The sequence below is a fragment of the Nestor notabilis genome, unplaced genomic scaffold (genome assembly GCF_000696875.1).
Source record: "Nestor notabilis isolate BGI_N333 unplaced genomic scaffold, ASM69687v1 scaffold9305, whole genome shotgun sequence".
NCBI lineage: Eukaryota > Metazoa > Chordata > Aves > Psittaciformes > Psittacidae > Nestor > Nestor notabilis.
In genome coordinates, this window is record NW_009927850.1 from 268 (window position 1) to 27,498 (window position 27,231).

General features: G+C 38.7%; 1 protein-coding gene across 1 annotated transcript in view; it reads left to right on the forward strand.

Annotated features, from left to right (window-relative positions):
• Nucleotides 1–22,998: 22,998 nt before the first annotated feature.
• The window catches only part of TACR3 (tachykinin receptor 3), a 31,481-nt gene continuing 27,248 nt past the window's right edge, over nt 22,999–27,231 (forward strand). The window contains exon 1 of the mRNA XM_010014250.1: nt 22,999–23,474. Coding sequence (XP_010012552.1) covers nt 22,999–23,474 — 476 coding nt within the window. The remainder of the gene's footprint in view (nt 23,475–27,231) is intronic.

Genomic DNA, 27,231 nt, shown 5'->3' on the forward strand with positions numbered 1-27,231 from the left:
AGCAGGAATTTTCAATTGCCATGATTACTCAAGTAAAGACCATTAGTGCAGCTTCCTCTCAGCTAAAACATCAAGGTATCTTTTACTCATTTTCATTTGCTTTAGACTCTACTAAGTGTCAGTGTCTTAAGTAATCTTAATTAGTTTATCCTTCATCCGATTTCAAATAGTTGTTTATTTCCAGAAATTAATGCCATAATCTCAGAATAGCAATGCATAGAGCTACATATAGAGTGCTAAAGATAGAAAGCAGGGGGGATATTCACTGGAATTACAAACATAAAAATTACATTCTTTCACAGTCTTTCTGGGCCATCTGTCAACTACTCTCTTTTTTTCCCTTTATATCAGGTCACTTTTAGATCCTAAGATAGTTCTGTTTCCTGATGTTTTAAAAGTATGAAGATGTAATTAGTATTAGTTTCATAGACTGATAAACTTGCTTGAATCAAAACTAATTTGTTTGAACTCCAGGTAAGGTCAAATTTTTTTTTTTTTATAAAAACCCTTTTATCTCGCTCTGCTGGTGCTGGTGGTGTTAGCCTGCTTTGGGAGCAGCCATGTAAATATATTTTGAACTCTTCAGCAAGCGAAACCTTTGGAGAAATTACTCTGTATACGAAATGTTTGTCTTGACACTTGCTGGAGTTCACTTGTATTCTTACTTAAAAAAAATCCCTAATGCTGCTGGAGTCCAGGTCAGAAGCAGAAAAACAGGATTAGTGAATAATGGGACTCATTTTTTCTTCCCCTTCTGACTTGAAATCATTTCTTCAAAGAATCCTTTTTTATTTCTTTGGTTTGACATCTAAAGTCAAGCCTCAATAGCAAGAAATGTGTGAAATGTCAGAAATTGCTGCTTGTCTTCCATAGGTTGTCAGAGCAACTGGCTTTATCACCAAGTACAGCCATGATGAAACAAACACATTCTGTTTTCTCAAAACAAAAGATGTGCCATGGAGATATATTTGATATCTGATATGAAATCTCTAGCTTTACTTGCCAGATCATCTCTGAATGCACCTAGAGAGATGTGAGAGTTCAGACTCACTCAGGACAACTGATCTGTGGAATCCTCCACCTTAAAACATCATTGAAATCTCTGACTGAGTAACAGAAGTGGGCCTGTTGTTTTGCAGCTGTTGCAAATACTCCATCCGTCTCCTGGTCTCATAGGTGGCTCAGCTGTATATATGTTTCTCTCAGATGGTACAAGGCAGCAAATACCCCATGAGGAAGGAGAATCTAATGATTCCGAACTACAAGAATCAGAGCAATCCAAACTCCTCATCTGTTGCCAGGTCAGTGAAAATCTCAGCGCTTCAAGAAGGAGGTGCAGAGTTCTTGATACAATTAAAGACCCTATGAAGATTCAGACTTTCTACTAGACTTTTGCTAAGTTTTGGGTTTCAGGTTATTTTTCACCCTCCAAAGGAGAAACACTCTAAAATGAGAGACAGATGCTGAATGTTTTCCCGCTGAATGTTTTCCCACTGTATATTGCAGCAGTTTAAACCTCTGTAACCGTATGTTATGTAATAGGCATTCCACAGCTCTGATAAACACTGTGTCTTTAGTGATGTATTTTTTTCCATGTCTTTAATTTTGTTGCAGATATATGCAACAAGTTGTTTAATCAAATCTTATCAGCTCTTTTTCTTCCTATTCAGTCAATTATGTTCCAGTTTTGAGGAATAAACAATTGAAAAGGCATATTGCCCAAATATACCAAAATAAATATTCTTTATGTCTAAGAGTACCCATTCTCTTTCATGACCCCCAACACATATTAAGTCATTAGCCCTTTGCATTTGCAACCTCCTCCCTCCCAGGCAGCACTTGTTTCTGCAACCTGGAGAAGAGAAGGCTCTATGGAGGCCTTGTAGCAGCCCTGTAGGCAACCTAAAGGGGGCCTACAAGAAAGCTGGGACTTTTTATAAGATCAAGTAGTGATAAAACAAGGGGGAATGGCTTTAAACTGAAAGAGGGTAGATTTAGATTAGATATTGGGAAGAAATTCTTCACTGCAAGGGTGAGGAGGTGCTGGCACAGGTTGCCCAGAGAAGTTGTGGCTACCCCATCCCTGGCAGTGTTCCAGTCCAGATTGGACAGGGCTTTAGGCAACCTAGTCTAGTGGAAAGTGTCCCTGCCTGTGGTAGGGGGGTTGGAACTAGTGAGCTTTAAGGTCTTTTGCAACCCAAACCATTCTATGATTCTATGATATTTAATCAGTCATTGAATAAAATACAGAGAAGAGCACTGAGGTATCTATCTGAACACAGATTACTCAGAAGTGCTCTCATTGCTGGTCTGCAAGCCCCACCCTCTTCCAGTTTTGCTACTTCTTCAGTCCTTTAGTGGACACTGGCCCAATTGCAACAGAGAAGTGCCAAGTCTAGAGAACCCTCATGGTCCAGACCTCTAGGAAACTGGAGACAGATTAGATTCACTACAGCACCCGGTAAGATACAGGATTTCACAGCAGTTGCACACTTCGTAGATGAGGACTCTTGGCCAGCTGCTATTATGTGGTCAGCAGTAACAGAAACATGACTTGAAAGCAGAAATTCCCTTACAGAATAATCAGAGACATTATATGTGATACATTAACACTTAGGATAACACTCTGGGTTGTAGATCCAAGTAGAAAAGAGCATTTCTCTTATGTTCTGTAGGAGTCGTACAATTCCTGCAGACACAAATTTCCACACACTTGCCACTTACAGCACTTACAGTTATGCACTCCCTCCTGTTAATAACAATTCTCTAAAGCTATCTCTAATTTTAACCACAAATCACATTTGCATCTAATGCAAATCACTTCTGTATCATATAGATGCTTCTGTTGACTCTTGAGATAGTGTTATGGAAATGCACAGGAAGTTTTCTAAATCCCACTGGTAGTAATTTTGGGTGAGTTACAGTAAGAGTGTCATAGTCTTCCCAACTGCAGAAGTAGATGAAATAATAACCTTATCTTAACCAATATAAAGAGCACTAGAATTGCAGTAGCTTTTGGTATGGAAACTACTTCTAAATCTAGCGAATTCAATATCAAAGTAATATAATTCAAGGCATCGTAGAACTTGCCAGACAGTCAGCACACACTTACTTTAAAAAGCTCAGTCTATTGCCTTTGTACCTTCAAAAAGAAGTAGATAAAATTCAGCCACAGATGCATTCATAAATTCAAGAAACCAATGACACTAAACTTTTATAGCATCTTAAAAAGAGGAGGGATATATCAAATTTAGATACTCTCTGAATGGAAAGAAAAAAATGTTCCTATTCAGGGGTATCTGCTTTCAATATTTTTTGGGAATAAAAATGTTAGCTAAGCATCATAAGTAGAATAATAATATATTATAAAATAAACTGAGCAGGCAGATCTCAGCACCAAGAGAGAGACACTTCCGATGCAGAAAAATATTTGCAGAAAAATCCCCAGTGTAGGCAAGGATTCAATTAATGAACTATGTTTATATGTCATTTAGTTTTTCCTTTCAAAAAGAGACAAAACTGCATAGCCACCAGTCAAAACCAGCTAGTGCACATGAGCACCTCATTCATGCAGAGAGTGAGACCTTCAGTTACAGCAGGCATGGCAGTACATAGTGATGCACATATCACATTCCTATTCTAGGAACTATTACAATACCAGCCTCCATACTTTTCTTTGAAAAAAGAAATCAAAACACATGAAGAGATGGTGTCCATGTAGCTCTTTTAATAGAATACACCAGGAATAGAGCTAATGTATTTTTCCTGGTAGTCCAGCTTTAATACTCTGCATTGACCACAAAGAATTTTTCAAAGAAAAGCACTGAAGAGAAATAGCTGCCTAAGGCCAGTGGGCATCAAATGGCAAAGGTTTCGGTACAACCCTAGGTTCTTAAGTTCATCTAGTCAAGAAATTTTGGTCCACTCTGCTCTTCTTACATATTTGTTTCATGTGGATCTGTTGTTGTCTTGTCATAGAATAGAATCATAGAATGTTTTGAGTTGGAAGGGACCTTAAAGACCGTCTAGTTCCAACCGCCTGCCATGTCCCTCTTCTCAAACATCATGCTGCTCAGCAGATGCCCATTTACCTTCCTGGCAGCTCCTATGTTGATCACACTTTTCCATTGGAGTTATTCACCACTCCTTGCCTCCAGAGCATAGGAAGGGACCTATCACAGCTTCAGCTGAAGCAAGTAGCAAAACTCACCCTGATCTTTGCCAGAACAGGAGCTGGATGCAAATTAACCGACAGTTACTCTTCTGCTACAGTTCATCCCAAAGGAACTACATGAAAAATGGTACTGAACAGAAAAGAAACTAGGGCTTATAATAATGTACTCTCATGAGCATAGTAAGGCTGTCAGGAATCAGAAAGACAACTGATTAGAGCCATTTTTCTTTTCTCTTATCCTTCACAGCCATCTTCTAGCTATCCTTACAGTTTTTCACAAGGCTGTGGTGTAGAGTGCCAAGAGTTAAAGAGGACGAAACCCTGAATCACCTCCAAGTGCTTTATTAACTCCTTTGTAGCACTGGCAGCTGACTTTGTACTCTGCTTCAAGTTCCAAGTTTCTTTTTCAAGTCCTTATTTACAAACAATTTTTCAGTCAATCAGCTCAAGGAATGAAAGCTGAGAGAAGCATGTCACTTCAGCTGTAACAGCAGCAGACTGTGGTTTGGTTGTCCAACAATGGCAGGGATGGAAATGAATTTAAATTTGGCTTATTTCTTAAACTAAAAAAAAAAAAAAAAAAAAAAAAAAAATAACCCCACAAAAAAAACCAAACCAAAACAACAACAACAAAAAAAACCACCACTATTTTATTGTTGTTTCCACTTTCCAAGTTTCCAGATCCTACCTTCAGTATTTTTGTTAGTTGTGTTTCTCTAAACAAATCTTACCTACCAAATTTCTGCAAGTAGTTGTGTTTGCACAGATTCCCCCCCTCCCCCAAACAAAACACAAGCAATCATCTTTGCTGTTGAAAAAAAGGCCAGTTCTAACAATGAATTTCACAACTTGAAACTGTAAACATGACAGAAACAGGATAACCAGCTACCATCATTTTGTCACATTGAAAGAGAAGACCTTCATAAAGACCTTCTTCAACTCCTCTTCTGTCTTTGAACCAGGCAATTTTATCAAAAATGTATACAACTGTGTTAGGTTGCCATAGTTTGCAGTTTAGCATGACTTCATTTACATTTGTTACTGAATATTAAATACTTTTTTCTGTGCTCTGTACTCATTGCTCTTTTTCACTGCCCCTCTATTTCTCTCTAATTATGTATCTGTGGAAACAGACACCAGAAATGCAGCTCCCATTTGATTCTGTGCTATTTTGTATTTAGCCTGTAATGTATTGCTTCAAATGCAAGACACAAAACCTTTTCTTCAAATACAAATATATCTTCTGAAATCTTGCATCTTGAACATGAGAGGGGCCAAAACCCCTGCCAAAGCAGTCAATGACTGCTGAAACTCTAAGATTCTGTTATCTTGACTGGACATACAAATGGATAGGTGTTAAACCAGCAAAGCATTTGTTTTTCAGAAATTTTGAAAAATTGTATGTTCTAATGCAAATCCTTTAAAAATCATCATAATTTCTTATCAACCAAAATTATTTTATATTTAAAAATTTGACACCTAAAAAAGTGGTTTTATTTTGATTTCCTGCGATTTCCTGCGGATTAAATTAAGAATATCTTAAAGCCTTACAAATACAGTGTCAAGTCTTTTATGATCCAGAAATCAAGGAGGATTAGTTTTCCTTCTTGGTCTTTTTTCAGAGAAATCTGAAGTAAAAACCTACAAAGCAAGAGAGAGAGAAAAATTGAACCACAACAACACTGCACAGATCTCAGCATCGGTATTTTATCCCTTTCATGTCAGTGTATGGAGAAGTGGAGAGAAAGCTGAGGGGAGATAAATAAGAACAAGAATCGGACCAAATAAATTTTCTAAAAAATGGCATTTTCACCAGCTTGAATCAACCTGGAAAACACAGATCTTTCTCTCTAGTCTCCCAGTTTTCTAACATGAGGCTGTTCCAGGCAGCAACAGCACAGAAAAGGTGAGCAATGGGAAGTCACTTCTTTTGAACTGTCAAAAAGGCCTATGTTGCTGGTTGACCTGAGTACAAATAAGGCAGAAAATGGCTTCAAAGGCAGTATCAAGCCTATCTGGAAAATGCAGCTTAAAAGTTATTGAGGCTTATGCTCAGATTTACCACAGAAAGTTAGTTGAGTATTAATTCAACTTCTGACTCACAGGCAGTAACTGTCTATATAACAAAGTGTATCAGAGAAACCAAGTGAGATGAGTAACTTCAGACAAGCATGACAGTTACCATGTGCACACAAAGACTCTTCCCTCTTCCCACAGCTCCTTGTGCCACACACCAGTATCTCTTGTTCAGTCCTGCAAGCTTAACAATATTCTCCGTGCTTACTGATACGGTTGTACTTGAGTGAGACATGCAGCTGAGTAGTCTCAATACACTTCTATGGTAACACCATGAATTATAGAATCATAGATTAGTTAGGGTTGGAAAGGACCTTAAGATCATCTAGTTCCAACCCCCCCTGCCATGAGCAGGGACACCACACACTAACCTATGTCGCCCAAGGCTCTGTCCAGCCCGGCCTTGAACACCGCCAGGGTTGGAGCATTCACAACTTCCTTAGGCAACCTATTCCAGTGCCTGAAGGGAAAAGGCAGCTCATGCTTTTCAAACACAAGCCTAAATCACAAATATTTTGCATGGTTTTGCCACAGGGCTTAATGAATTCTACTTAACTTTCCTGTTTATGAATGCTAAAAAATGGTGGAGCTAAGAGACATCTGATTGCTGGCACATTTATAAAGGAAAATTAATGTCTTCTAAGAGAACAGAAGCAAATTACATAGCACACGGATATATAGCAAACATCGATGCAAAGCTGCTGTACATAATGTACTGGTAAGGTCAGAGAAGCAGTCTGCTGGCTTTTAGGAGAACAAATACAAGATGTGAACACAGCAGTTTTGCACTTTCTGGTGACATCCATCAGAAACCAAAACATTAAGAAAGCTTCTTTAAAACATCTTCTGTAATCCAGCACTGTGATAACAATGCTTATTTAAGATTCTGAAACACTGTGGATGTGGGGTGACACAGAAAAATACATATACAAGTTATGTCCAGCTGGGCTTATGCTGCTAGTATCTGTTCCAGGCAGTGCAAATAAAATGGATGATTTAAGAACTTAGAACTTTAGAACTTCTTCTTTGCTAAAGTCAGTTTCCTCAAATATTCCCCATCCTTGTCCATTTTTAGTCACCCATCTCTGGCACTGATAAAAGTTTTTCAGTACTAGTGTTTGCATTTCAGCACATCTTAAAGGTTTCTTAAGCCATGATGCTCAAGATGATTCTGTTACAGACTGTTCTGTACTATTACAGCTAGTGGAAGAGACAAGAAACAGAGCTCTGTAAGAATAAGTTCCCATGGTAGTGAATATTTCTCACAAGAGGAACAGCTGAGAAATGGGATTATACAGCCTCCATGTGCTATCCTTGAAGCAGAACTGAATTGTAAAAAGGTAAGCAATTGTAATCAAAATTCCCAGATTGCAGGGATTTCTATTCACAGTCTCTGCCAAGATGATGGCAGTCCAGGCTATTATTTCAGTCCTCTGAAATAACAATGTGAACTAGCTGAAGCACTTACCTTTGAGTTCAGGGAGGACATTCTATGAAAATCATCTTATGATTCCATGATATTTTGTCCCCCCCTAAATGTCACGGAAAAGTCAACTACTTCAGCCTACTCATTAGCCTAGAAGAAATATATCCTATCACAAACATTGGGGTCTGGATTGGGCCCATAACTGACACAGGCAATTGCTGTTCTTAACAAAGATTAATGTGTAATAATAATAGTGAGCATGTGCACAATGTTTCTACTTACATTTTCCAAACAGCTACATAAACATTAGTTATTTAATTCACAAAAAAATATTTACAGGAAGGTATTATTAGGTAAATGCCTAAAGAACACAACCCAGAGATATTTTCTTTAACCTTGTGTCATGCTTTGCCTTCCACATACTTCTAAGATAAATCTCTGCTGGAAAAAATCAATTGGATAATTACTGTGGATTATTATTTGCAAGGTTATTTTTCTACTTCAGCTGCAGAAGTGAACCATTTGAAAGACAGTCTGTCTTACCCTGTTTGAAAAGATTTCCCTATAAACTAGGGTCTTTGCATTCAGTGTCAAAGGACAAGCAGCGGATGATCTTGTGAAAATCATTCTGAATGCTGTTGCTGCCCTAGCTGGCCTGTACATTACTGAGCACAGCTAATTAGACACCAAGCAAGACTTTATTAACAACCAGATTTGCTATTGCTGCTTTGTATTTCTCTCCACTCTCAGCCAGATAAATATCTTCATTTCATCATATTTGGGAAAAAAGATATTGCCATTTTTTTTTCAAAAGGGAATAACTAGCTTGACTAAACTTTTAGTAAAAGCTTACTTTAACTAATATTAATAGGAGTTTGTGGGGGTAAGGGGGAGGAGAAGTCCTTCTAAATTAATTCTGCTTCTTTTACAGAGGCTTGCCTTAGTGGACAGTAGCTACACAGTGAGCTCTGTCCTTTGTGTTTCTATATATCCACTAGCTGCCTCTTCCTCAAGCCAAGTGCCTTTACATTTTTCCAGCTCTCCCTGACCCCTCTAATCAGCACCAGTCTTTCAGTTTTCTGCAAAGAGCCCAAGATGACTCCTTCAGCAAAGAGGCACTGCACACAAGTCATTATAAGAGCAATGATGAACCCTCTCAGACTGCACAATTTATTCATGGACATCTATATCAGAGACTCTGAAAGGAAGGACTGGGGTGTATTTCCCCAAGACATAAAAACAGACTAACAAAACCAAAACATTTAATCACCAAAAATGAAGCATTCTCTTTCAGGAAGTACAATTCTTTACCTCAGTTTAGATGTCTTAGAAAGTATCTGAAAGACTGTCGTCAAGCAACTGCTAGTAACTTTGTTTTACTCAAGGCTCAGATGCAAACACCATCTCCTGAGCATTTTCTTCCATGGTTTTGTTAGTTTCCACTGGACTAGCTGGGCTGAAAAAGGGCTCACTGTTTTACAACTGCCACTCTAAATCAAAATCCAAACCTAAATGCCTCAGATGAATGCCTTTATTGAATTGCAAAAACTCATTCTCCTGAATGATATTGTCTGTGTTGAACTAAAAAATTACCACTCTTACTAATGCTTGCAAGTAAATAATTTTCCTTCTTCAATGCTTTCCATTGATTTCCCCAACACCTCTTGCAAAATGTCAGCATTGTTCTTCAATGACAATATATATTTTGTTACAGTGTTTGATGTCTTATTGTTATACCATGTAATTTATTGTTTTCTAAAAAAGAAACTGTATTGACCTTTAAGAATTAGATGTGACAGACATAAATGTAAACAGCATCCTGCCTTTCCAAAGCAAATGTTAGTTTTCCCCCTTGTCATTTAGGCTGTCTTCAGTTTTCTCTTATGTCAGTGTAATTCTTGCATGTTTTATCCCAAGAGAGTGACATTCAGTTATGTAATGAAGGCGTTTCTGGCACAGACTTTGTTTTTCAGATACAAGACAGATTAGAAGATCAAATTAATCAACAACCTTGATTATCATAGAATCATTTAGGTTGGATGCCACCTTTAAGATTAAGTTCAACCATTAATCCAGCACTGCCAAGTCCACCACTAAATCACATCCCTCAGCACCACACCTACACTTCTTTTAAATACCTCCAGGGATGATGGCTCAACCACTTCTCTGGGCAGCCTATTCCAACGCTTGACAACCCTTTCAGTGAAGAAAACTTTCCTAATATCCAAAGTAAACCTCCCCTAGCACAACTTGGGACATTTCCTTTTGTCCTATCGCTTATTACTTAGGAGAAGAGACTGACCTCCACCTCACTACAATCTCCTTTCAGGTAGCTGTAGAGATTGATGAGGTCCCCCTCGAGCCTCCTTTTCTCCAGGCTAACCACCTCCAGTTCTCTCAACAACTCCTGATAAGACTCGTGCTCCAGACCCTTCACCAGCTTTGTTGTTGTCCTTTGGATACACTCCAGCTTTTCAAGACTTAGTATCACAAGACTGAAGGAAGAAAGATTTCCACTAGGCTGACTGCTTAGTGAAGTCAATGGTAAAAATAGACAAGCTTTAAAAAAAGTATCTAATATAGTGGCACCATTCCATTGGAGTTAGAGCTAGTGCTGGTAATGGTTTATGATAAAACACATTCTAGATCTATCTAATAGTACATGATTCCACCACAGACACAAGATGCAGAGTATACACAGCAAAAAGATTATGTCAGTTTTCTGTGATGAGGTGATTCCTGGATTATCTGATTAATTGCATTAACAAAGTGACTTGCAAAAAGAAGAAAAACCATGTGGGATGCAGAACATTCTGACAGGAAAAATGTGCACAAAGGTGACAACATTAGCATATCAATATGAATTTGTCAGTCATATAAACCTGGGACGTTGGGTTGCACATTGCTTCAAAAAAGATCAGTTTGCTCTTCACAAATAAGAAGTGACAGCAGTGAAAAACACAGTTCACTCCTGCAGATTGATGGCAGTTGAGGTAAGCAAGATGCAATTGGATGAAGAAAATCTTCAAGTAAAAATATCAACCTGCTATTTTCCGACCTTAAGGCTTTCAGCTGCCTGTAAAGAGATGGCAGAAGCTGGGTAGTATGAAGAAAAACCCAACCTCCAGTGTACAGCCATAAGAAATTTCAATTGGTATTTTGGTCCTGAATCAAGACAAAACCATCAACATAGAGCTTGCGATTGATTTTTTCCCCCAAGTGGTGTTTTTCAAAAGTTTAGTTGTTTTGGTTTTTTAATAAATAAAAATTATTTGCTGCATTTCACAGGGGAAACCACTTTCATAGTCCACAAGTCAAATATTTTCATTTGAGGTTTGGAGACATGAGAAGCAACTAGAATCTGTGGTAATGAAGGCCAAATAAAAACCTGCCAATGAAAGATGGGGGTCTAAACAAAGCTGCTCTGTGTTGTCAGGTAAAACTTTAATATTTTTGGGTCTCACTATTGATGCCTGACAAAATGTATCACCATACAAATGTTAATATAACCACAGAAAAAAACAGTGTGGTTTTCAGTCCTTCCTCTTCCCCCCCCCAAAAAAAAATCTGGCTCCACTTCCTATATCTCCAGTCCTCTTTTTTCCAATCTCCTGTTTCCCTGCTATTGACTGATTTCTCTTTTACCCCTTTGTTCCTCTGGATTTCTTCTCTACAGTTTGTCTTTTTGTCCTGAATGGAAGTTGATTTTAATGTCTGTCCTTACCTATTGCCCCAGTTACTCTTTCCTTTGTCTTCCTGGGCATCCCACACACTATATCAGTCAAAAACAAGAACATGAGGCAAAAACTGCTTAGAAGCAGGGTGCACTGGTTCAACTTTCTGGGATAGCAGTGTTTCATTAGGGCAAAGCTAGAATTCACCCAAAGTACATACGTCAGACCAGGATTTCCCTATCTTTATCACCCATAAAAGAATGTGTGCTCAATAGGAAGAGTGATAAAAGACACTTTCTCCACCAGAATAAACTGGAAATAAATCCATTAAATAACACTCTGAACACATTAAGTCAGAGGTAAGAAATTAGTTTCTTTAGCCTACAAATGCTACCATCTACACATATTCCTACCACTACAAATCCTACTTGACAAAATTAAATTATCTGAACAATTTAGCAAGGCAACAAACATTTTATCAACATTCACCATCTGTATTGGTTTTAAAAAAGCAAAAGATTTATAAAACAACCTCAATCCCAAGAGTTTGCTACATGTATGAGAACAAATTATTTCCAGACAATAGCCTGAAGGGGATATGTGAGAATTAATCAAAAGATTTATCTTTCTCCCTGCCTGCCTCAGGAAAGCTAAGGAAGACTCACATTTTAATTCTAAAAATCCCAGATCTGTGAATTATTCTCACAGTACTTTTTGTAGCTACTTTCTTATTAGAGCCATTGCACTGAGGCTGTGTATGTGTGTGGAAAAAAAACAGGCTGTGAGCTATTTCCTTTGTGGTTTGCATAGACAAGAAAGGGTTTTCACCTTTACTTTTTAAAGGTCCAGTAAAGCTAGAAAGCATTTTTTAAATGAGATTGCTACGTGATGCCAATCCTAAAGAAATTTCTCCATTGTTCTGCTTTAAAGAGAACAATATTGTTGACAGATTAATATGGTTAGAGAAATTGTCAGATGATCAACTATTATCATTGTGGATGTAGTAACACATTATGGGTGTAGGTACAGCATCCCAGTTTTGGCTGGGATAGAGTTAATTTTCTTTGTAGTAGCTAGTAAGGGGCTGGTTTGGATCTGTGCTGAGAGCAGCATTGATAACACAGGGATGTTTTAGTTATCACTGAGTAGTGCTTGCACACGGTCAAGGCCTTTTCTGCTTGGCAGACTGCCCTGCCAATGAGTCTGGGAGTGCACAAGAAGTTGGGAGGAGACACAGCCGGAACAGCTGACCCTAACCCCAGTAACACAAAGTGATATTCCATACCATATGATGTAACGCTCAGTAATAAAACTTGGGGAAAGAAGAAGGAAGGGGTAGCGTGGGGAAGTCCAGAATGATGGCATTTGTTTTCCCAAGTAACCATCCTGGAGATGGCTAAACCCATGCCATTGGGAAATATGAATGAATTTCTTGTTTTTCTTTTCTTACACACACAGCTTTTGCTTTATCCATTAAACTGTCTTTATTTCAACCCATGAGTTTTCTCACTTTTTTCCTTCAAATTCTCTCCCCTATCCCACCACAGGGGAGTGAATGAGCAGCTGTGTGGTTCTTAACTGCCTTTGGGGTTTAAACTTTGACAAGCCCATAACAGGATGCATATAAGAATAAGGTAGCCTAGAGAAAAGAATAAATGCCAAGTATCCCCATGAAAAATTGCAATTAATCCTTTCAAGGAGTTCATGTCAAAAAAAGAAGTCTCAGCTAATGAACAATAAATATGAGACATTGCTACTCAAGTAGCGTGGAAGAAGTAGCAAGGCAGAGGCAGCTCTACAGCCTGGAACGTGATAGTCTGCAGGAGCTGCATTAGTGGTCAATCATTACAGTCCTTCCTCAGGTGTACCCTCCCACCTAAACACATTAGGCAGCTTTCCTACCAGTATTATATTCAGTTAATGTTCTATGTGTATGTGCATTAAATTTATTACCCACATACATAACCACACAAGATACATGGCAGAATGTTTTTCTGCTATGCTAGAAAGCCAGGCATTACAAAAGCGAGAAACTAGGAGCAAGGTAGAGTTGACTATGTATTTTTAATCCTTGTGGAGAGTTGTAACTGAAACAAAAGAGCAAAGAAATATTTTAAGGCAACTTACCAACCTGTGCTGTCACAAAAGCAATGGAAAAGTTTATATTCTGAGGGGATCCAGCTTAGAATCTGAGAGTCCTCCCTTGAGTTCTTGCTAATAGTGTAAACCAAGTGAAGCCTTAAAAGTAGTATCTAGGTCCTGGCCTGCTACATTAGTAAGTTGTTAGCAGCTTCTCAGTTGAGTTAATCCATCAGCTATGAGCATAAGTATCCAAGTTCCTTAAATGTTTAAGAAGAGAAACCTGCATTGACAGGACAGTAGTTCAGAGTTCAGTGAGCCCACTCACTGAAAAATACATATAAAAAAGTAAACAATTATGCACTTCCCATGTGTATCTGAATTAATAAGCAATAGAAACAGTTACTATAAGAGGTCAAAATATTAATTTGAGACAATTTTTGACAGAAATAGACATTCTAAGTGAGCAATTTGACATTTTTGTGGGAATTTTTCACTGAAATTTCAACTTTTTGCTAAGAAAATTTTCCGTTTTGAAGTGTTTGGGGTTTGGGTTTTTTTTCTTTTTTTGGTGGGGGGTGTTTCACTATTTAAGAGTAAAAAATATATATATATGTGAGAAAGAAAGAAAGAAAATTTGTATAAAGGCTAATTTTCCACGGGGGGCAAGGGGTGTGTGAAAGGAGGAATATTCCTATTGCTACAGAAAATAACAAGATTTGTCTCATGAAATCATGCTCACAATCATGAAAATGATACAAGGAAGCATATGCCATGCACGGTTTCTGCTTTGCATTGTAATTTATGACTACAAGCCCAGTCACTGAACATCAGTCAGTAAGGTGGACAGGATAAATGGAGAAATCAACCAGTGATTAAGCAATATGGTAATTACACCTCATAAATGAAAGATGATCATCCCTTTAGAAAGAGTATACAAAAAAGTAATTTTGCAGTCAACTCTTGTCAATATTAACTGTAGTGTAGTACTGCATAGTACAGCCTAGTACAGTGCAGCAGAGCATGGCATAGCTAAAGGGCATGCAATATTCATCTTCACATAAAAATAAATTTAGGCTTCTTCTGATTACATTCAATCTCTAAATAAATAATGTAATTTGTAAGGAATGTAAAGAATGATTTTAAGTTACCACATTTTGCTTTCAGGCATCTTCCCCGCTCTTTGCTATTACTTGTTCAAAACTCAGCTGGTGATATATGTTGTATCCACAAAAAATAGTCCAAATCATTTCACCTCAGAAAATTAATTGCCTTCCTCTCCGTTGTCTTCACAATGCTTCTGGAACATGCTGAATTATTGAGAAAGGTCAGCTCATTTGCAGAAAGATTCGTTTTTCTGCCAAATAAGCCAGTCTGACACTATAAACAGGAGAAAGGTGGTGTGATTTGCTACTTAAAAAAGCAATCCAATTTTTTGCAAGGAGTGGCATACACAAAAAAGCTTGGGACAAAATTACTGACATTTGGTTTCCAACCTTAACAGCAATGCTTTGTTGGTATAACTGGTAATCTCAGAGAACTTTACAAAGCTTATTAGGAGAATGGGAATTCTGAACTTGAGAGAGGAACCAGTTTCTCCAAGCTGGGCTGTGCCACAGCCAAACTAGAACTCAGGACTCCACAAACCCAGTTCAGTGCTCTTAACACTCAGTAACTGTTTGTCTTTTGCCTCTAGGAAAAAGCAGATTCACTAAGAACATACATATCCTTACTTATTTTTTCTGGTAAATACAGCTTGTTCCACCTGTTCAAAACCAAAACCCGATGATTTTAAACCATATCAAGAATGCTGAACAAGGCTGATATACCACAGAAAACACTTTTCTCTAGCACACAGGAAGAGAAGTCACTGACAATAAGAGTTTGATAGATTCAACCCCCAAAAGGGTGTTAGCACATCCTATTACACAAGATGATCAAAGCAAGGAAAATATATTCAACACTAAAAATTATTGCTAGAATTATGATAAACACAGAATTCACAGCCTGATTCTTATCTAAATTATATCTGCTCTTCCTGCACTATCATCTCCACTATAACTCATTTTTGATGGAGAACTTTGAAGTATTTTAAATGGTAGCCAAGATAAAAAGAGAAACTAAAACCGTATTTTTGGATGCAAAGATAAAAGCTGACTTTGCTGTTTAGTTAGAAAGGCAGAAACTTAAAGCAGGTCCCCAGAAATCAGAGTATTTCTGGATTAACTTCAGAAATAGTCATGAATACCTAACCTACCATCAGCACATCCTTTCATTCTTCCTTACAGTGACTTCTATGAGTTTAGCCTGTACTCCTTTTTAAAACAAATATATTTTCTCTAATAATACACTGTTCTATAGTACTTTTCAGTTTTATTACTACTACTTGCAATGTTCAATTCCTCCTGTTCCTTAATCTGCTCTGGTTAATCTGTTTGTTTCACAGAGGTTACAGATATCAAATGTAATGATGTACTTTTCCTAAAGGCCTCAAAATGCAGTTATTCTGCTTTCCTTAATCTCTAAGGAATACAGAAATATAAGTGCAACAGGAAAGCTTCTTTGGCCTTGTGAATAAAGCTCAGATGTATTTTAGAAGTTTACTGTGCAGGCAGAAACAGAATAGCAATTTACAGACCATTGCAGCAAACTTGTTGTCTGGAAGGCTTGGTGGAGGGAAGTTACAGTCAGCATATTTCTAGAAAACCTTCTATTAGAAAAACAGCTTTTCTACTGAGTTTTATATGCTTGCCATGTAATTCAAAATTCACTTTTTTCAACTGACCTGGCTCTAGCACTTAGAATTTAAAATAATTTTTGGTCAAAAGTCATAAGAATGTAGTAACATCACATGTAAGGTTATACTTTTTTCCTTGTATAATAAGGAAATAGCTTGTTACTCTCGTCTATGTTGCCAGAATATGGTCTCATACAAGCATTCCAAGTAGGCAGTCTTCTAAAATGGATGAGATTTCTTCTCTGTAGTTGCCTGTAATGTTTCATGATGAATAATTTATAAAAATTCTTTTTCAATGAGGAAAGCAAGTAACATTGAATAGCCTCTTAATATGACAGTGATAGTAAGATAATCTCTCCTGTTATCAAAAAGCAAAGTCAAGAAGCCTCCTTGTTTTCCTTATCAGGTAGCAGTTAAATACAGATACATCACCAATACCCTATGAATAAGGTGATAAAGCTACTTGAAAATCTTGTTACTATGATTCCATTCACACTCATTTTACTTCATACCTTAAAGTGTGCATTTTATTATGTATTAATAGGTAACTCCTGGAAACAGAAAAGGCATTAGTAAAATCCCCCTTAATTTGGATGTTTGGAAGGAAACAAATTGCTGGAAAGAGCCTTGTAGGAAACAGAGGAAATTGTTTTGCCAGTAGGTGTCTCTTCAATTGACTTTAATGGACTTAGAAACAGGCCCATAGGAATTTCAGGTGGCAACAGCAGTTAGCCATTAGTTTCAAGACTGTAGGTTCAGAACATGCATGACCTAATAAAACACATTGTTTTCATCTCTGATTTATGCGACCTTATAATACTACTATAAATATAACTTAAAAAAAAAAAAAAAGAAGACTCATTAAAGCAATTTCAAAGAAAATAAGAATATGGGGAAACATGTAGGAGTGCACACGTGTTAAGTTGCTGGTTCATCTCACCTATGACATTAGACAGGCACTTGAGCAGTTGGAGAAAGATGAAAAGGCAGAAGTGCCTGGAATTACAATTGCAAATACTATGTCTCCCACAAAAGAAAATAAGAGGAAAAAGAATAATAGCAGGAAAGACAATCACAATAGCCCAAGAAAATATTTTTTTACATCCCATTTCATTCTGCCTTTACCTCCTCTCCACATACAATTATCAGGTAGAAGAATCACTTGAATCAATCCACTTAATTTAAAAAAATGAAAATAAAAATTAAAAAAACAACCCAAAAAACCCAAAAAAACACAACTGTGTAATGCCTTTTCCTTTCCAAGCCCTAACTGACCAGGAAAGCACATGAAGAAGAATTATTTTTCATGGAACAACTCCTCCCTACAAATCACATTTTGACACCAGCACCTCACTTACCAGCTATTCAACCACTTCAGTCATGTCCTACGCACAGCAGCTAAGAAAAAGGGCTAACCTCTGCTTGTGACAATGGAAACCAAGTGTATTTAGTCTTTCAGAAGGATCAGAAAAGTAAAATTCTCAATAGCTGGTAAAATCTTCCTGGTTCTTTCTTCATCAAAGTTTTCTCACACAAAATATTTTCTGAATATTATGTATAATTCAGAATACTCTTCATTTCTATTTAGCATTAATTTCCCATAACTCATCCCTAGACCTGCTGAGTTTCACTTTATTCTAAAAATAATTTCAGTGAAGTTACACTTCAGCATCACACTCCAGAAGAAAACTTGTCTTTGGCTCTGATCGTTCCTACCCCTCTGGCCTCCTCTAGCTATGATAAAGGTCCACATACAACATTTCTGGTTTTGGCCAACTCCTTTACTACAGCATTCTTTCTTACTCACTCACTTGTGAAGTTGCCTGATATCCTACTGAGTCATTTTCAATTGGTGCCAGGAAGAAGATTTTTGCATTTATAAACAATAATCAGAAACCAAGTTCCAACTGAATTTTCCAGCTGTGTTTAAGCCACACAAATAAAAACAAACTGTTCAAAATCCAGGTAGGCTGACATTATCATGACAGCAGCACAATGCTAACAAGCAGCCATAACAAATAGGGCAGCGCTGAGCATCCTTAAATTGCAAAAATTCTCCTGCTATAGCTAAAGCTTTGCACAACTGACTGATGAACAGGAGCTGAAGAAAAATGAAAGCTGCTCCTAAAGGATCATCTCTTCCAGCTGGCAGCTGGAAAGATGCAGAGAATGAGGTCATTAGGCTAAGCCTAATCAAGCAAGCAAATTGAAAAACAAAAGCAAACCTAGCAGTGTCCTCATTGCAATAGACAGAAAAATTAAAAAGGAACTGCAGACAACAAATCTGGTGAAACAGAACTTCTGTACATAACAATGATGCAGTTAGCAATCATGCTAAATAGATATGCTGTGCAGGCTGCTATTTTACTACAAATCCCTGCTTCTACACTGCTGCTGATATTCTCTGACTCTCTTTCCCATCCCATACAGAAGAATTCAGTGGAAGAGAGATGTCAGTTGAAAACTTCAAGTATACCAGAAGACCTATAGAAGATTAATCATAGTCTCATAAACAGCAAAAAATAGGATAATTTCTAAATCTACCTTGTAGTCAAGACGCTAAATCAAAGGCTTAGCTTCTGCTCAGCTCAGTAGGAAAGGTTTTGCTAGAACTGTGAAAAAATAGCTTTAAGCTATATAAAGAACTATAGGCAATCACAGCTACTTTTCTGATCAGACTTAGGATGTTTCTTTCACATTTTTGAGTGTTTCCGTGAAGCTTGGGGAACTGCTAATAGATGCAAGTTTAACCATGGCTGACTGTACAAGCACAATGTAGCTATCAGTGGAAAGGCAAAAGAAAACAGCAAATAGCAGACCACCAGAAAGCAGTCACTCTAAAATTTAGTACAGCCTTAACTAGAAGAAAACAAAACATTCCTACTGCAAATATGCATAACCCGGAATGGCCAAAAGCTAACATAAGAAATCACATACCTGTATCAGTTTTAGAAGAAAATGACAGAATGGTTACCCTCTACAACTACCTCATTTTTCTAGAAGAGACTGAGAAAAAACATAGATCTTTGTCTTTTGTATTACTCCCTTGTATAAGTTTCACCACAGTCAGGCAGGTTTTAGTACTCAGAAGTTATTTGAGGAAACTTATTTGAGGAACTGAATGCTGATGACCTTCAGCTGAACAATCAGTACACGTATAATCAATACAAAAGTTGATGGAGAAACACAGCTGACTTCACTGTCCAAGTAGATTTCCTTTCTCGGCAAAAGCCAATTAGTGGCTGCTTAACCTCTTTGCTTAAATAAAATGGTAGCAAGACAGGTGCTAAAGGGTAGGTCAAGTTATTTCTTTGTTGCAGTCTTTTGGATGTAGGAGGATGTGGTTTTGCTCCGAGTGCTTGTACCTGACTGCTCCTCTAGGGTTTCAATCAGAACAAAAGCCAGAGCACAGAAAATTTATTCTAGTAATCACCAAAAGGAATCATAAATGTTACCTACAGAAGGCTGATCCAGTTGCCCAGCATTTTCCCTGTGTTGTTCAAGTGTTCCACTTCTCAAAACTAAACAGCTCCAGATACTCAGCCACCTCTTCTTCCAGATTCGGATATCTGCTGCAACACAGCAAATAACATCCAGCTTGCTGAGCAAATGACTAATGAAAAACCTAGGTTGTCCATTATGTTAAAGGACATTTTTTCCTCTCCTCACACACAGAGGGATGGAGAAAAGCACAGTGTATAAAAAGTTCCCTACAAGAGTGGAATATTTCCTCAGTCTCCTCGGGGTACCCGCCCCTGTGGTGGGCTGGCTGACATACCACAAACAGACTACAAAAAGCTTCCTGATTTTTGTTTAAAGTAAGTCTCAAGGACTCAATTTACCTATAGCTCTGCCTGTATAAGATGATGTTGACTTGTACTGACTTCTCACTGTGACTTGGAATGCATTGAGAACAATTTCCCTTGGCAGCACTGTAAAGGATTAGGGAAGGACACATGGGACTGGTCTCTCCAGAACACCCAGTGTGCAATGGCAAGCAATTTTCCAGGACAGAGAGCTAGATCAAACTTCATTCCTGTGAGGAGAGAAACAGTAAATTAGATTCCTTCTCTCAAAGTCAAAATACGGCCCCTCATTTGCAGCATTTGTTCAGAATTACCACATATTGTGCATTTTTCAGTGGAAGTCACCACTGAGATAGAATTTACAACACATGACTAGGACGTGACCCCATGAACCATACAGAGTAAGTAGTTCAAACACAGATCCTTCACGTTTCTGTACAGGGTAAGTTACCAGACGTGCTAATGGTATGCTGCTCCTGTACGTTTGCACTCTGCTGCACTGTTGGCAGCACTGTGTGCAAGAAATAAGGTCCCAGCTAGTCTGGAAAAACACATCAGCTTAGTAACAGGATAGTCTAGGGTTCCTAGTTTGGTCATAAGGGTGGAAAGGTATAGGGCACAGGACTGAGTTTGTGCTTTCTGACTCACAGCCATATCAAAATCTCGAGTGAAGCTTTTAGAGTCAATAGCTGAGTGTCCAAGTCTCTGCTATAACTAGTCAATCCAGTATTACTCTCTCAGCAGAACCACCATCTGAATCCTTTCAACACTCAAACTCACAGATATTTTCTTGACCACAGTTAATTCAGCTTCTTGGATTTTGTCTCTGATCTAGATCATTTATTACAAGTCAGACTTCTTTGCCCACACATGGTATTCTCTCAGTCTACCCCACTGGTCTATTTTAGACAATGTGATACAACAAGAAGTCCTAGCTACTAAGCCTCCGGCCAGCACCTCAGTGATTTTATCAGAGGAGAGCACCTGCATTACTCAACTGCTTATTCTTTACTGCCTTCCCAAAATCCCCTTTGCACACATCCAAAAGGCAGAGAAATACATCCCACAGTTTGCTGGAGAGCTAACTACAGAGTGGTTCAACTTGCTCAGCACTACTACAGCTTCTGCTGACTCTGCTTCTTACTATGGGAGCTCTTGAGAACAGGGCACAAAGCTTGTTGGGGGAACAGTGTGTGAACTACTACTCTCTTCTTCAGAGTCGCCTCGAGGGAGAGGATTAAAGAAGATGCAGATGGAAGATTTGGGTCTTGAAATGGAACTGTGGGATTAACTCCGGTGTTTTTTCTGTGATGAGGACCTGTAGCACATGAGTAGGTTCTACGTGTGCTACAGCAAAGGGTGGTTTTCAGCAAAGCTTCTCAGCCTGGGGTGGGCTGCTGCTTGGGATCATGTCAGGTGGTAAGAACTGAGAAGCATACTGAAACAGCCACAGTTGCAGTCGTTCAAATTAAAAGCACAGTGAAGACCTGACAATTAAAGTGCAGGCACTATTTCCACTGGGTAAATACAGCAGGGAGGAAGTGGCGCACAGGAATATTTGGTATTTGTATGAAGCTTTTGTTTAAAAAAATGTAAACATGTTATTGCTGATAGGGGTATTGTACAGCTCCCACTCCTGTGAAACAGCTGAAATCTCTGCTGATGACAAATAGTAGCTCTGAATTGTTGAAGCATGGAACAGATCAGCACTAAACCACATTTTCTCCCTAAAGACTGCAGCCTATTGAATAAAAAAGATTTGTTAGTTGAGGTCCCTTGCAATCAACCCTTGCATAAAGCATGCATCCCCAATGCCAGCTGTTGTTAACATATTAATGAGAAAATTGATTTCTTGGATGTGAAATCATCAGGTGTTACATTTCCTCATTTACCCTCTTCTACCAGCATAAAAATCACCACATATAAAAATATTGTTTGCTCAAAATAGTAATAGTACTAAGTGCAAATAAGTAAATAAATGCAAATAAGTAAAAAGAACTAGAAAAAAAAAAATTATTTCAAAGACACACTGAAAACAAACCCCTAACATTTTACCCATACTTAAGGACATCTATGTTTAGGGCTGCATAGTGTTTCAACAAAAACCTGTGTCGTATGAACATGCAAATGCCTTTACAGGCATGTAAGAAAAAATAGCCACGTTATAATTTTATAAATGTTTCCTGATGTCTGTCATGGTTTAAGCTGATCTTAATATGTCAATTACATATTACAGATTGAAAAATGAAATTAGAAAGTGGCAGGATGTATTTATCTATCTGAAAGGGGTCACTATTCCTTAAACCTGTAGTTAACAGAATGGTTAAAAGGAAAGTGTGTACTAAATAATAGACAGCAGCGGAAAAGCAGATCTGAATTCCTCTGGAATAAATTCATCTGGAAACAGCTTTAATTAAAAGTAGTCTCAGCCCTGGGATATTCAACTAAGCCAGCTAATTAGCCCTGCAAGGACAGGGCAAAGAAACTATTTTAAAACTTAAATAAAGGTAATATAAAACAAATCTCTCAACATAAATGAGATGAGAATTCATTTTCCCCGTGGCGCTCTCCACAGCTCCTGAAAGTGCTTGCTGCTGTCAATGAATGAAACAAAAGGGGAGGAGGGAGAACAGAGAGAAAGAGGCGTTATCTTACCAGCCGATGAAGCTTATTGCTCCACTCCCTTCATGACGCTGGGAACTCGCAAGCCTATAAAATGTGCCTTGGCTCCCAGTTCACTTCTCCTTCAGCAAAATCAAAAAGAAGAGGTGGCTGTACAGAGGAGGAATAGGATGCTGCTCTACCCAGAGGTAGCTCTCCAGACTCAGCTGGTACAGCATTTCTAACAGTTGAACAAAGTAGCCAAAGCTTCTCTGACAGTTCTCTCCTTCCCAGTGCCTGCTGTGCTGCCTCACTTCCTTTTTATTTCTTTCCTCTTCTTACTTGTTTGTGGTGCTTTTGCTGGTTTGGGAGAGGGAGGTGGGAGAGGCACATTATTCCTGGAACTGAGGAGAGGAACATCCAAGATGACTTCTGTCCCCACAGCCAACTGGAACGTGAGCATGAGCAGCAGGTGGAACATTGGCCTTGCTGCAGCGGGTGATCCCTGGGGACAGGAACTGGGAGCACCAGCTGGAAACGCTTCTCCCCCTGTAGCATCCTCAGCAGCCAACTTCTCCAACCAGTTTGTGCAGCCCTCTTGGCGCATTGCCCTGTGGTCTTTGGCTTATGGTGGTGTGGTGGCAGTGGCTGTTTTTGGAAATCTCATTGTCATCTGGATTATCCTGGCTCACAAGCGCATGAGGACAGTGACCAACTACTTCCTGGTGAACCTGGCCTTCTCCGATGCCTCCATGGCTGCTTTCAATACTCTCATCAACTTCATCTACGCACTGCACAGTGAGTGGTACTTTGGAGAGGCTTACTGCCGCTTCCACAACTTCTTCCCAATCACAGCTGTATTCGCCAGCATCTACTCCATGACAGCGATAGCTGTGGACAGGTGAGAAAAGAAAGGAAAAGTTCAAGGGTGAAAGAACGAGTTCAAATTCTCTGTTGAGATAAAAATACAGAGAAAACAATCATAAAGTAACGAGAGGCAGAGCCCTCAATAGGGCATTGATTGTGCTCCTCTGTACTTCTTTAAGTTCTCTCCCTAACATACTGGCTTTGTCCCTGTCTTTGGTCTTTCTCCTTTAGCCTTTCATTGTTTTCAGGCTCTCATTTTCTTTTACATTTCCTCTCTGTTTGACTTCAGTGGCTCTTTGTGCTCCACCTTTTAATACTAATTCAGTAACAGCAGCCATTGTTCAGGGTTTTGCTTCCCCACCTGTGAAAACAGTATCGGTCTCTCAGTCAATGTCATCTAATTCATACTGATAAGTAGTTGTGGAGATTGTGTGTCAAGGGAGAGGATTTCAAATTTCCTTCCTCTTTGTATTTTTGCAGCTGGCAGAGGCATTTGCCTCCTCAGAAATCACTTCAGACTCTGTTTTTAATAGTTCTTCCCACAGACAGCTCTGAGTTACTTGGTTCCTCCTGATTTTAACTAATGAGACCATTTACATTGCCATCTGTGCATATCCACAGGTCTGGTAAGAACATGGTTTCAAAGTGCTTGATTTTTTCCTGATTACTTCCAGCAAAGGAAGCCTCTGTGACCGTAAAAGAAAACAGGACAGGAAACAAATTTACCTTTGTGCTCCTGACAATAATAGAATAAGACAGCTGTAGTCTCCATAGAGTAAAGGGGAGATGTAGTTTTCCAATATCCAACAGAGATGCTTTGATGTACCACATTTCTCAGAAGATGCTGTGAGTCTTCCCTGGGAAATGTTCCTTTCTTTATGATAATTTTCACATTTGCTGTACTGGAGAGATGCTTTAGAAATACCATGAATTCCTGAATTTTCATTCAGAAAAACAGATCATGTTGTACTTCAGATCTTTCAATCCTTTTAGCAATGCACTCTAATTACTCACAAAAGTCCTTCCTACATATTCAAATTACATTATCCATCTTGCCTGAACTGACTTGGCAGAACTGCAGCACTTTCTGGTGATGGTAGTTAAGATTTTTATGAGGTTCAATCCACCTTCTGAAATGTTATTTCTCATTTCCAGGCTTAAAGATTAGGAAAAATGTTGTTGTACCTCTTGTTGATGATGTGGACAAGTTCATAATAATGCTTTTCTATTGGCCCTTCAGAAAGATAAAAGGTTTTTAGCTGATGCTGAGGATTTAACTGTTCTTGCTGCAGCTGATCACATCATTATCTGAGCAGTTACCTGGATGCTCTGGTAAGGATTTTCATTGCTCTGGCAAAAGCATCCATAGAGATGTAGTACTTACCACTTTGAAAGTTCATAAATTTATGATAGGAAACTGGAAACAAAGATGAATACATTTCCCTGGGAATCCAAAGGGTGCATTTCCAGAGTAAGTAAAGAATAGCTCTGCTCCACACTGACTGAAGTGCAATGGTCAGATACAAACATATTAGAAATGTTTCCCTTGGTTTAGCAATGTGAGACACTGATGCTCAGAAGTGAGTCAATTACTATTGTTGCTCACTTTGATCTATTTCTTGTCTGACAATCCCCTGAAGAAATCACGATTTCCACCCCTCCACATCTCCAAGCTCACCTGCCCCCAAGGCATATCAAAATCTTCCCTTGTGGGAGCACAATGAACAAAGCCACGGCTGTGTTTATGTGAGCTCTCTGTGGTACCAAGGAGCATCTTGTAAAACAAACAGAACAGTCTAACCCTCCTTCCCTTTTCACACTGCAATTCCTTTTCCTTTTATACCAGATCATATCTGGTGCAGTCAGTACTTTTAACCATTTCCTGACTTGTACTGCAGAACAATTCTGCAGATTCAAGAGGAAAACTGAGGGTCAAAGCGAATCCCAAGGAATGTCCTTAGATGTACAGTTTGTTGTATTCCAAGGCACACATCTACTAGGTGGACATTTTTTTAGACTTTGGTTCCCATTTCTGTGAAAGTTCAGCGAATGCTTCAGACAGGACCCTGTACTTTAGTTTTGACCCAGTAAAGTAATTCTTAAAAATTCATGTTCATTTAAAATAAAAAAAATAAATAAAAAAAAAAAAAGCACTAACTAGGAAAAAAATTACTGAGGGAATGGAAAAGGTGGGATTGTATGAGATGATTTAGTAGTGGAAATTGTTAACATTCCAAAATACTGTACGGTCATGAGTTGCAATTCAAACTCACTAACAAGTAGGTTGTGATATGTTCCATTGATCATTTTACAACATCCAAACATTCACACAGTATGAATGAGTTACTGTGATGCTAGACATCACTGAGCAGAGGTCACAGGTAGTACATGTTTCCTTTCACATCTGATTCTGTAGGCCAAGTTGTGTGCACTGGGCTGACACTGATTTCCATGGAGTAAATGGTTCCTGCAGTGGAGTGTGCTCATCTGGAGCTGAGGATGAAAGTATTTTACATTTATTTATATGCCAAAGTTATTGAAAAGAGTGACATGTATATGCCAATATTTCATACAAATGTAAATAATACTACACTTATGATGCACTAATGTTCTGCATTACTGCAAAACAGCCTACAAGGCTTACTGCTGCTCAGTATGGATCAACATAATAACAACAAAAGACCCATAAAATCTGGTTTTTAACAAATTATTACAAAAGAAAGAGAAAAACAATGGATTTAACCTGATCTTTCCTAAAGTTGAGATTCCAAATGCTACCCACCTTAGTCCTATACTTTGCAAAATTTCCAGCCCATTTTTCAGTTCATCTACTTGCAGAGTCAGAGCTATTGCAGTAGAATGATAAAATAAAGCCCAATTAAGAACTAAGAGAATTTCACTTTCATGTACTTTTTTTTAATCACAAACCTTTCCTCACATGTTGTGTTGATGTAAACTCTGGAGTTACAATTTTCTGCATTAATAATGAAAATTCAATAATTAACTTCAAATCAGGAGGTTATCAAAGTAAATCACCATTTTTAAAACTTAAAACTTAATTATGTCCCAAAGTCCAATTATGATTTCCAGATGACTGGAAGAAGGGAAATGTAACCCCCATTTTCAAGAAGGAGAAGGTGGAAGACCCAGGAAACTATAGACCAGTCAGTCTCACCTCTGTGCCGGGCAAAATCTTGGAGCAGATTCTCCTGGAAAGAATGCTGAGGCACATGAAAAACAATGAGGTGGTTGGTGACAGCCAACATGGTTTCACTAAGGGGAAATCCTGCCTGACCAATTTGGTGGCCTTCTATGAGGGGGCTACAGGACTGATGGACAGCGGCAGAGCAGTTGACGTCATCTACCTGGACTTCTGCAAAGCATTCGACACTGTCCCACACAACCTCCTTGTCTCTAAATTGGAGAGACACCAATTTGATGGATGGACCACTCAGTGGATAAAGAACTGGCTGGATGGCCGCACACAAAGAGTTGTGGTCAACGGTTCAACGTCCACATGGAGACCAGTAACGAGTGGTGTCCCTCAGGGATCGGTGTTGGGACCTGTGTTGTTTAACATCTTTGTGGGTGACATGGACAATGGGATTGAGTGCACCCTCAGCAAGTTTGCAGATGACACCAAGCTGTGTGGCTCGGTTGATACACTGGAGGGAAGGGATGCCATCCAGAGCGACCTGGACACGCTTGTGAGGTGGGCTGGTGCCAATCTCATGAAGTTTAAGCAAGACAAGTGCAAGGTCCTACACCTGGGTCGGCACAACCCCAGGCAC